The following is a 12,064-nucleotide window of genomic DNA, read 5'->3' as shown; positions in this document are numbered from 1 at the left end:
AGCCCTCGTAGGGCAGACGGACTGCTCAGTCCAGCCCTGCCTGAATTCCTGACCCACAAAACCAAGAGACATAATAAAAGCGCGTTCTTTTAAACCACTAAATTTTGGGGGAAGTTTGTTATGTGGGAATAGATAACTAAATGTGTCTCTGTGGGGGCAACTTTGTTGCTATACCAGCTGACTCTCATCCATACATGGGGTTTTTGTTTTTACCTCTGAAGGAAGTAAGTCAGAAAGTCAGCAGCAACATTGTAGCAATAACCTGATGGAATAACATGCTTGCGAATACTCACCAGGAGAATACAAATTATGTACAATGTAAGAAAAGCATATGCTTTACTTAATGAACTCAGAACAGTTTAAGGATTTTTTCTTGATTACTTAAAAAACATACTTCCCAGTATTTAGGAGTGAAATGAATATTAATTGAACTGAATCTATAATTGAGGAAACAGGCACTGAGATGTTAAACCAATTGCTCAAATTTTCACCATAGTGGGTCAGTAGCATGTTTATCGGAGAAGGCAATGGCACCCCACTCCAGTACTCTTGCCTGGAGAATCCCATGAATGGAGGAGCCTGGTGGGCTACAGTCCATGGGGTCGCTAAGAGTCAGACACGACTGAGCGACTTCACTTTCACGTTTCACTTTCATGCATTGGAGAAGGAAATGGCAACCCACTCCAGTGTTCTTGCCTGAAGAATCCCAGGGACGGCGGAGCCTGGCGGGCTGCCGTCTATGGGGTCACACAGAGTCGGACACGACTGACTCAACTTAGCAGCAGCAGCAGCATGTTTATACCTATAACTAGATTCCATAGATCAATGGCTTTCAAATTTCTTTAATGGCAATTCATAGAAATAGATGTTTTACCTGAACCTGGTATCCATATATAAACTTGAGCAAACTTCATGAAATGCTATTTACCCTATTACATGTGATGCACTCTAAGATACTTTATATTTTCTTTTAAAAAATGCTGGTCAAAGCTACTAAATCAATTTCATGACCCATTCATGGATTACATTCTATAGTATGAAAAACACTGCCCTAGACACTAAGCTTCCTGGGACCAGGGATTCTATCCTATTCATTGTGTACAACAGGTGCTTAGAAATTTCTGGTGTATGGAAGGCATTCAAGCATTTAATAATTGAATGAATTTCATGGCAATGGTTCCAATGTATTAAAATGGGAAGGATACTAATCACAAATCAGAAAATCCATTGTCAATACTTGAATCCTTGTGAAATAACGTCTCTTATTTTCTTGCTATAAAATAGAACTCATTATATCCAGTATTCATGGGATAAAATGAGCCCATAAATATAAAACTATTGTGAGCAAAAGACAAAGAATTATAAGTAAAAAATCAATGGATTTGTTACTTATGCACTTTGAAATTGCCTAGAACATAACAAAAGTACTTCACTTTGTTACTTTAGAAAGAAAGACAGACAGACATTGAAGTCGCTCAGTAGTGTCCAACTCTTAGCGACCCCATGGACTGTAGCCTACCAGGCTCCTCTGTCCATAGGATTTTCCAGGCAAGAATACTGGAGTGGGTTGCCATTTCCTTCTCCAGGAGATCTTCCCGACCTAGGGATCAAACCCGAGTCTTCCACATTATAGGCAGACGCTTTACTGTCTGAGCCACCAGGGAAGTCAAAATTTATCTTATTTGTTACTTTAATGCCACTTAATTAATTTGGATTAATTAGAGGAAAGTCATGGGGAAAATGAGGTCTAAATTTAGACTTTTTAAAAGATAAAAAATGAAATTTCATTGAGTGACAAAGCAGTCCTAAACTGCTGGGCTGGTAGACGTCTGTGTTGAAGTACTGGCTGGGCCGCTAGCAGATTAGACACAGTGACAGCTGGAGCACAGCCGTGGCAGCTGCATCGCATTGCTTTTGTGTCAATGGATGTTTCTGAAATTCTGAGGAGAGACTTGATTGGGTAAAGTGCCTTTGCTACCTCTTCAGGAATTTATTAATTCCTAGTCTATGCATCAGAAAATGCCACCATTTCTAAATTACTTTAGTTTGGACATATGAGATTTGAAAAATGTCTGTGAAAGACTTGGGGATTTTGACAACTTGGTTTAATAACAACTAAGAGTTCTAAGCTTTCAACAAGACTCTTTTCACCCAGAGGTAAATCATGCTGCACAGCCTAGGGTAACCTTTCTTTTGTTTTCCCTCCAAAGCCTACCAAGTACCTTGTCCATGGGAAATTTCCTGTTTCAAGTAGCAGCATGCAGTGGTGTGGTGCCCTGGTTTGGGAAATCGGAGAAACTGTCTCTAAGTTCTGGTTCTGCCACTTTCAATATGTGTGCCCTCGGATAGGTTTCTTTATCTCCTAGAGTTGTGAGCGTTAAATAAGCTATATCATGCGTGCACACATGTGTGAAGTATTTAGCACAATGCCCAGCACAAAGGAAACAATAAATGATAGTTCCTCTTAGCTCCATTACTGTTTTTGTTTTTATTAGTTATTACATGCTAGCTTTTTCTTGTCTGGATTAGCTGTTATAGTTTGGCTGCTAGACAAGAGATTTGTTTGCTCAAGACATAAGCATGTTTCTTTGTGGCTCAGACAGTAAGGACTCTGCCTGCAATGCAGGAGACCCAGGTTCAATCCCTGAGTTGGGAATATCCTCTGGAGAAGGGAATGGCTACCCACTCCAGTATTCTTGCCTGCAAAATCCCATGGATAGAGGAGCCTGGTGGGCTGTATAGTCCATGGGGTCACAGAGAGTCGGACACATGGAAAATGATGTCACAGGTTTTACCAGGTCCTGGGACTCAGCCATTGTGACACCTGGAAATTGAGCCGAAAATAAATAAGGTGTCCATCTCTATAGCAGCTGAGACTGGGGAGGAGTGGTATATTCAGCGCGTCCCTGAAAGGTGCTGGCAGCTCTCAGTCTTCCCTTTGTTTGCGAGGGAAAGGACTGCACTATAAAATTCTATATGTTGTTGAAGAAACTGGGGCACTAATGCGATTGCTCACTCTGTGATGCTGAGCTATTTTGAAGTTTTCTTTCTAATCGGCTTGGGGCAAAATTGTGAAGTAGTCATTTGTCTCTGTCACTTTCAGCCCTTCGCCCCCACACTTCCCCTTCTTCATCCTTCTGTCAGTGAATTTCTCCTACTTCATACCACAGATTAGCTGAAAATGGCTTAAAAGGTTGTCCCCTTTAGGTACATTTGTGCTTTGGATGACTCTAAAGAATTAAATGCTTCTCTAAGGATAGTTTCAGAGACTTGCAGGCCCAGAGGAGAGAGAATTCTGATTGGGAGTTATCCTGGTATCTTTCACTTCACATTGCCTTCTCAGCTGGTTGTTAGCTGAAAAAACATTGTGTCTTTGTAATAGGAGGTAGATCTAGTCCAAATTTTCCAAGGTGTATTCCAAGGGATGTGAGTTGGTTTTCTTGTGGTTAGATACTTTTAAGAAACTGTAAATAACAGAATGAAACAGGTTTCCTTGCTGTAGAGATTCTTAGAACCTTTATCGTGCTCATGTCAAAGGACGTACTTTGAACTTCCAAGTGGGTATTTAGGTTGCTGCATTTCCCGTCTTATTTGATTATCTTCCTCTTTTAATTTTTATGAAGCACCTTCAGCATCTATGTGACACAAAACACACTTTATAGAGCACCAATCTAGTCCAGCCCTCTAGACCACCTAGGGGAGGAAGCAGTAAAGTGATGTGCTCACGGTTCACTATTGACCTGGTTGGACTAGAAATTTGGTTGTCTGAGTCCACAACATCCTTAAAAATCCCAGTTGTGGTCGTGGGTTTAATATCTGTCATCTCAGCTAGACTGAATACAGGAACTTGCCCTCTTCCATTGTCATTGTATTGTTAGCAGCCAGCACAGCACCGGGCACACAGTGATTAACCAGCACTTTTTAAAACTGAATTGAGATTGATTATGGGTGGACATGTGTTGTCCGTTTCTATGTCTACTGTTCCCCCTCCCAGCCTGCTCCCTACCACAATGCTATGTTTGAAGGGGTCCGTGTCAAGTGCCATACTTACACTGAGAATATGTGGTCCCAGTTCCACTGACACTGAACCTGTTCAAGTGCAGCCTGTGCGTGACCACATTCTTCTGGGGTTGAAACAGGATGATGTGCACCTTAGGTGCAAACAGACATCCCAGGACCACGAAGCCACTCAGGCTAACAGAGATGCACATGGTAGTTGTCTGCACCTACAAGAAAAGGTTGCCTAGTTAGGGATCTTGACTATAAATCCAATACAGTGGTCAACTGAAGAGCTAAAAAATAGAGCAAACTGAAAAAACCAGATCATCTACAGTTCTATTCTTATTCTAGCCAAACCAATACAGCAATTATGTTGAATCTTCTGAGCCTGGGATCCACAGGGAACCATTGCTGAGGATTTGTAAGCAAACACTCTTGTGATGGGTGTTCCTCAAGGCTTGCCAAGACTTCCCATGGACTTTCTTGCTTTGTTTGTTTTCTTCAGTATATTTGTATAAAAGATACTTCTGCAGAGCTACTGAAGTCAGAATCTTAAGTAGTAAAATATCAGTACTAAGTACTAAGTGATGGAGTGACTCGATGTCTGATGGTTTGAATTAATCAACTTGGCTTGTTTAAGGTTTACTATATTAAGAACAAATTTGATCCTGTCTCATATTTCTGTCTCTCTTTCATGCTGGGGGTGCTGCCTATCTGCTCTTGGTTTCCTTACTCAATAGTGGGGGACAGTGTCAATTTTCTTCTAGGTACCGACTCTTAAGCATTTCATTAGCATCTCTCTGGAATTTTGATACATCAGATACTCACTAGTCCATCTTCGTTTCCCTTTCTTTCAAAGAAAGAATTTTCCCTTTATCCCTGAAAGCAAACCTCAGAACTGGGTTTTATCATCTCCTCTTTTGATTCTCTTGCCTCCACTCTTCATCTTCTCTGATCTTCTCATTTGTCCTGGCTTCACCTCCCATAAATTTTTCTGGAAAATCCTAAATTAGATTCTACATATTTAATCACTCTTAGTATGAAAAATGGCAATTAATTATTTCTTCTATCAGTTTCTACTCAGAGTAGCTATGGTAAATCCTAGAGTCATTTTAGAGTTCTTTTTCCTTTTTCTTAAGGCAATGCTATTACCAGATAGCAATAATTTCTCATGCCCCAAAGTGTCTGACCTTCTTCTATAATCAAGGAAAACTGAAGACTGAACAATTAACTAGAAGAGCCACATAGTTTTAGAAGATTTCTTCCTGTTTCTGATTTTTTTAAAAATCAGGTTACATGTATTTCATAACTCTTCAGAATCTGCCTTTACTTTAATTGCTGAAAGTAAATCTCTCCTCACTGTCTTAAAGCTTCTGCTCCCCTAACCACTCCAGTGCTCTCCAACTTGGTCCCTGATTTCAGGCTCCTTTAACTTCTCAGAAAAGTCTACTATCTAATTCCATAATGGAAAAGACTTGATCAATCATAACTATGTTATTCATAGCAAGTCCCTTACTAGCACAATTGTTTTACATAGATATATAAAACATGTTATTAGAACTGTGTTCTCCCTGCCTTGGATCTGACTGTGGTGCCGGTATGAGAGGGATCACCTATCCCATGAGGGTGAGACAGGTTCAAATGTGCACATTTTCTAAACCTTTTCTAAAAACACTTCTATAAATGTGAAACTCATCACACGTTTTAAGACATTACAAGGAGAGGAGGAGGAAGGCTTTTGTGAGAAGAGCTTGCACAAAGTTGTATTGTGAATTCCACATCCTCTCTACTATAGGGGGATTGTACCCATCTCCTCACTTAAAGTCTAGAGAGAAGGGCATTGGTGTGGCCATTCACAGAAGGTCTGACGCTTTTTCTGTGGAGGGAAGATGCTCTGACTGGGAGCCTGATTCCTAGGTGAGAAATGGCCAGTTACTTTTGTACCACAGCAAGGAGACTTGTGAATGTGTTGAAATAGCCCTTAAGAATTTATCAAAGCAGAGGCTATGTGAGTGGGATGCTGGACAAGATGAGCCACGGCATAGAGAACCATTGGGGGGAATCTAAGGGCCATGTGGAGGGGCCTGGAGTCTTTCCCAGCATGGGAAGGAGGCTGGAGGGGGAACAGCTGGATGTTCTGGGCCTAACTGTGACAACTTAGAGTAGAAAATTGCCAGCCAACTCACTCAAGGACTTGCAAGAAAAAAACAAAAAAACAAAAAAACAACAAAAAAACAAAACAGCAGGAAATTTCTGATAAAGGAAAACATCCTTTAATCATCTTCCAGATTATCCCAAGGATGTGTCTTTAGCCACTGGGGACTCCAAGATCATAAAGCCATCCTGTTACATAAGAACTGATCTACTTCTTCCTTATTACACATAAGAACTGATCTACTTCTTCCTTATTACTCTTCAACCAGAGCTGAGGGGAGAGCAGCTGGTGGACTGGGGACTATGAGCTGGGAGAAAGGGGAAACCGACTGCTACCGCTTGAAGGCAGGCCAGACTGCAGGAGAAAATAAGATTGAATGTTAAGTCAGGATATGGTTTTGATAATTACATGGGCAAGGCATTTGAATTTCCTAACAGACTGTTTCCCACTGAACATTATTGTAGGACCTTATGTTACCTAAGGGCGCACAAAGTCATGGACCTCTTGAGCATGGTCGCCTGTCGTTCTGTCCCAACACTAACACGGTGCCTTACGTGGTGAACACCCTGTGTTTTTGTTCTCTTCACTGGGATTTCCATCCAGGGCTGGGGGGTGATTACTCTCACTCACTACTAAGGGAACAATGGGAGGCAAAACTAAAGGTGCGTTTTGGTCACAGTTTATGCTGCAAAATTAAAAGGTACTTCTTAATTTTTTTTCAAAACCCAAGTATCAGCCTCATAGTTTCAGTTGCCAAATTCCTTCTATAAATCACACTATAAAAAGTCTGCACTTACATATAATTATTTGTCCTGTATCTTTGAACATTCCCAGTTCACGCTGCTCTGTTTTCATCTTCCTCAAGCTCCTAGCAACGCCTGACATGGTTAACCACTTCCTGGATACATTCTTCCCTCACTGACAGTTCCTCATCTGGGTTACTAACTCAGTTTGCTAACTTTTTTCTCTTCTACCTGAGCTCTAAGTGCTGGAGTGTCTCAGAACTCAGTTTTGGACACTCTTCCCTTCACCATCTCATTGAGTTCCAGGGCATAAGTACTTCCTGTGTGGATGATATTCACACATGTAGTACTACTTCCAGCTTATCCTCTGGGCTTCCAAACCTATACACTCAACTGCTGTCTTGGCGTATCATTGTGGATATGTAGTAGGCAAATCAGAATGAATCTGTAAGCAGAACTTGATCCTTTCCTCCAAGTGTCTCCATTTAAGTGGCACCAAATGCCACCCAACTGTGCAGCCCCAAACCTGAGAGTCATCCTCAATTTTTCCATTTCTCTTACACCCACACTTCCAGTCCAATAGCAAGTAGTATTTGTTCTTTTGGAAGATAATCCTCTATGATCTCTTGGGCTTCTATATCTTTCAAGCAGCGGCTCTGACTGCCTTTGTTCCAGACTTTCTTTTCAAGAGATTTTTATTGCAAAGAGCCTTAAGAGATGGAGATAGTGTCTGTGAAACAAGGGACCAGCATATCATCCATTAGAGAAGACTCGGGTTCCCTAATCTCACAGTTCCTCCGGGTAATGCCACCACTGACTATGCGGTGGTTACAGTCCCCTTTGCCTAGTCTGCAGAAAGTAGGGCTCAGGGAACCAGAGCCAGTGCTAAATTTCCAGCTACTGCTATTGCTTTGACTTATAAAGTCCTTTTTGTCAGCGTCCACAAGACTGTGGCAGGCTAGCATGGTAAATTAGAATAAGTTGAGTAAAATCCAGACTTTATGGTCTTTGACAGCTGTGACAGTGAGATTGGAAAGGTTTTCTCAAAGAGGAAATGTGGGCTGATTAACAGGCCTCGAGAGAAGTCCAGAGAATCTGTAGCAAACAGGTTGACCAAACTATGTGGTGATCCAAGCAATAAATAGTGCTCCACTTTATTGCCATCAATGAAGAAGATTTGAGGGATGGGGTCACAGGCTGAGTAACAGGAAGTGGGTTTAGATAGAGCTGCTGGACCAGTACTGAGATCGCTGCTGACTCTCCTGTGGGCATGGGGTGGATTTCCTCCCTATTCTGATTCGGGTCCTTGATGGGCAGAAAGTTCCACTCTTTTTCACACAAAAGATGCAGGGACATGTGACTACGCTGACCATGAAAAGAGAAACCTTGCAGAGACAAGGTGAATCACTGGGACTTTGCCTGCCTCCCCTGGAAGATGAGGGAGGCAGATGACTATTGCTTGTGAAGGAGGAATGGCAACAGCTGAGCCCCTTATGGCTCATCCCCTGCTGTAGTCTCTCTTGCCAAACTTAGATCCATTCCAAGATGACAAAGGTCTCAGCTTTTTTACAGTGGAAACTGGGCTGCAGAAAAGGAGCTTTGGTCCTTTCTATGAGATTTCCCTGAAACAGAATAATGCTTTGGAAGACCATAGATGAGGCACTGACTAGTACTGGGGCTTTTACTGACCTGCATTGTGTTTAAAATGCTGACAAAAGTGCTACACCAAAGAATGAGAAACTGATGTGAGGAAATCTAGAGAGATTCTTACAGTCGGCTGCAGCGCTGGAACACTTGCCTAGCTCTATGCTAAAACCAGGCAAGACACTAAGCGATGTCATCGTGTTGAGATAGCAGATGCCCTGAGTTGGGACAGATGCCTTTAAAAATGTTGCTGTCTATGTGAGTCAGTGCCCAATAAGCTGAAATACACAAACAATATTCCCTAGGCAGATAGCTACCTGGCTCTGGCCTCCTGAGTCAAGGGGTCCCCAAAGTTGAACAGTGACAATAATGATGATCTTGCCATTCAGTTCAAGGTTCTGGGTGCTCAGAAACATTGGATCTTCATTCAGTTGAACCACACATAGATCTACATTCTTGAAACACAGAGCAAATGTGCTTTCCTTCCTGGCACGCAGATTTGCCTGCTGCCTGGTTCTTCCCTTACTCTCCATCCTGACTGCAGCTGCCTTAAGAAGACAGGAAGGATTGGGTGAAAGTCTCCCCATCCCCAGGGGGAGCTGCCAACTGTATGCACCAGACCCAGTATGCTGGGAAACTTTGGGAAGGTAAGAACTCAAATATTTATGCTCTGTTGGTTACAACCAACCAAGTCACCATCCTACCCAGACCCGTTAGGGAGAGGTTAGGGCTGGGATCAGAATGAGACAAGTGAGGCACTTGCTTGAGAGGGAGATTTAAGGAGGCATCCCAAACTCAGAAGTCAATGACATTTTATTGCAACGTTTCTTAAAAAATTCTTGCTAAAAGCCTATGATGAACACAATACCCACCTTTTAAAAAAAGGATAAGACAGGTAACAGTGCTGGGCAGATTCAAAGAGAAGGTGAAAGGTCACTAACACTGATCTTGTCCTGATGACTGTGTGTGCAGGGGTCACCAGCCCACTCTGCGTTGCCAGTGGAAACTGGGAAGCCTACACCAATGCTGATGTTCTGGCTACAGTGGTGGCCGTGAGTGATAAAGTCCTTTGTCTCTGAATCAGGAGTCTCGTGTCTTCTGTCAGCATCCCAGAAACTGTGGTGGACTCACCTGTTAGACTGCAGGATGGTTTAAAAACCCTTCACAGTTCCTCACAGGTTCTGTCTCCATCACTGACATCCTACCCTTGGCTCCAGTCACCATCAGCTCCAACTGGAACACCTACTACAATACCTAACCACTCTCCCCTCTCCTGCTTTTGCCTTTCTGTCATATAGTGTCTTCAGCAGATTGAATTTTTTTTTTTTTTTCTAAAATGTGAGATCACTAAACTGTTCTGCTTAAAAGTGAATTTCAGTGGTTTCTTTTTCCATATAGAACAAAATCTAAACTTCTTGCTATGTGCTATGAAGTCCTAAGTGGTCTATCCCCCCATGCCCTGCCTACTTCTCATATAAAATCACATTTCCATCTACGCATTAAACCGTAGCCAGATACACCTTTCTTTGCTATGACATTTTTGCCTAGAGGCATTTGTGCTTACTGCTTCGTCTGTCTAGTGTGTGGAATTCCCCTGTCTGGCTTTTCCATCTTTCAGTAGAGTATTATGAAATGGGTACTAGGAGGATGGGCAAAGATTTTCTTTGAAAGAACGAGATGTGATACATTTCTTTAAGTCTTCAAATATTCAACGTGGGAACACTGAAATTTCTTTGCAAGTACTTAAATCTTGTAAAAAAAATTCTAAAGTCACCCCCAAGTCTCTGCCTGGATTAAGTACTTTGCCTGTCCCAACCCCAGAAAAGAATCTAGCACCTTGAAACCTGAAGTACAGTCCTTTGCCCAGCAGCATCTCCATCACTTAAGAGCTTGCTAGAAATCCAGAATCTTGGGCCTCATCCCTTCTCACTGAATCAAAATGTTCAGCAATATTCCCAGGTATATACACCTTAAAGCTTGGGAAGTAGCATACCCCCTCTCCCTTCCATCACAGCACTCACCCCTGCAGGAGTTATCCCGAATTTTCATTTGTTCATTCCTCACTCTCCATCTTTATCTCCTCTTGTTCCCTACTAGACTGTAATTTATAAAAAGGAGGGGCTGGCCTATGTTAATTGCTGCATCTCCAAGGCCCATGATAAAGGCTCAAATACTTTTGGAAAACATGACTGAACAAAATACTTGGTAATTACCATTTTAATTTTTTATGGAAAACTTTCCACCCAAACATGGCCTAATTTTTTATTTACACCATGTACACTATGTATTGAATCCCCGATGACTCAGTGTTTGTTTCTTTACACTATCTAGGATGGTTACGTTGCAGTAAAGAAGGAGATGGTCTGGGTATTCCTCAAAGATTCTTCACATTTTTGGATTCTTACCCAAGTTTTTGCTTGCTTTGTCTTGATGCCTCTTATAGAATCAATTAGTCTTGTTTGTTTTAGGCTTTACTCCTACAAATGTATTCCTTCTATTAAGAACAGATACGTTTGTGGTGTAGCATGAAAGGCACGGATTTGGATCCAAAAATCTTGTCCTACTATTTCTTAACTGTGCCACCTGGGAAGTTAATTATCCTCTGAGTCTGTTTACTCATCTTTCCAATGGATAATGAAATTTGCTTTCCAGGGTGCCAATGAGAGTAAGTGAGCTCAAGTATGCAAAGCATTTAGCAGAGTAAGGTCTTGGAGGTCGATCAGGTAGAGTCAGTTCTTTTCTTTCCCTCTTACCTTAATTACGTTATTTTTTTTGCCCAAGCAACCAACCAACCAAAAGAAAACAAGAAAAATTAAAAAAAAAAATCACAAGACCTCAAAGCCCTTAAACATTATTTAAATGAATTCTTTTACCTGGTATGATCTGACCAAATTGCCAGTTCCCATGAGTTTCTTACCAGACTCCCCTTACCTCCCACTTGAGAACAACCGATATTACCATATTTTCTTGGTTCATTTCTATTTTGCTTCAAGAATATTCCCTGTAAGCCTTACATTCTCTAACTACCTTAACTGCACTTTCCAACGAAGGTCCAGGGTGAAATCTCACCTTTTTAAGCAGAAGTATTCCTAGAAAGACCAAGCTCTTACTGATCCAACTCTTTTTTTGAAACAAGTAGGCATTTAAGAGTTTGTATCAGTAATTTAATTATAAACTATTCTGCATTAATCTTGAATTCATTCATTCTTGTTATTTTTTCCCAACTGGAGTATAAGCTTTTTGAAGACTGGAAAGGTACTTTATATTTATGTGTAACTCCCAGTGGGTGGCAAAGTACTGAGTCATAAACCTTGTTGACTGATTAGATTAATGGGTACTTTTCTAGTGCTGCTGATTCTATCTGAGCCACATGGTTTACCTCTGAGAAATTTTAAAACTCAGTCTAAAACAAGGGGCCGAGTTCCAATACTTCATACATGAAGGAAACCAAGTGTAAGAATTCAGGGGTTGGTGGGATTGTGGGCAACAGGAGTGAGAGTTCTGTCTAGATACACGAACACTA

The 12,064-nt window shown here is 41.5% G+C and overlaps 1 protein-coding gene across 2 annotated transcripts in view; it reads right to left on the bottom strand.

The window, feature by feature from the left end:
- GRM3 (glutamate metabotropic receptor 3) overlaps window positions 1-12,064 on the bottom strand; it is a 252,355-nt gene that overhangs the window by 10,979 nt on the left and 229,312 nt on the right. For both annotated transcript variants that reach the window (XM_027539846.1, XM_027539847.1), the window contains exon 5: window positions 4,052-4,226. In XM_027539846.1, coding sequence (XP_027395647.1) covers window positions 4,052-4,226 — 175 coding nt within the window. The remainder of the gene's footprint in view (window positions 1-4,051; window positions 4,227-12,064) is intronic.

This window comes from Bos indicus x Bos taurus, chromosome 4 (genome assembly GCF_003369695.1).
Source record: "Bos indicus x Bos taurus breed Angus x Brahman F1 hybrid chromosome 4, Bos_hybrid_MaternalHap_v2.0, whole genome shotgun sequence".
Classification (NCBI taxonomy): Eukaryota; Metazoa; Chordata; class Mammalia; order Artiodactyla; family Bovidae; genus Bos; species Bos indicus x Bos taurus.
The sequence above is the reverse complement of the archived record's forward strand: the minus strand, read 5'-3'. Positions and strand labels throughout refer to the sequence as shown.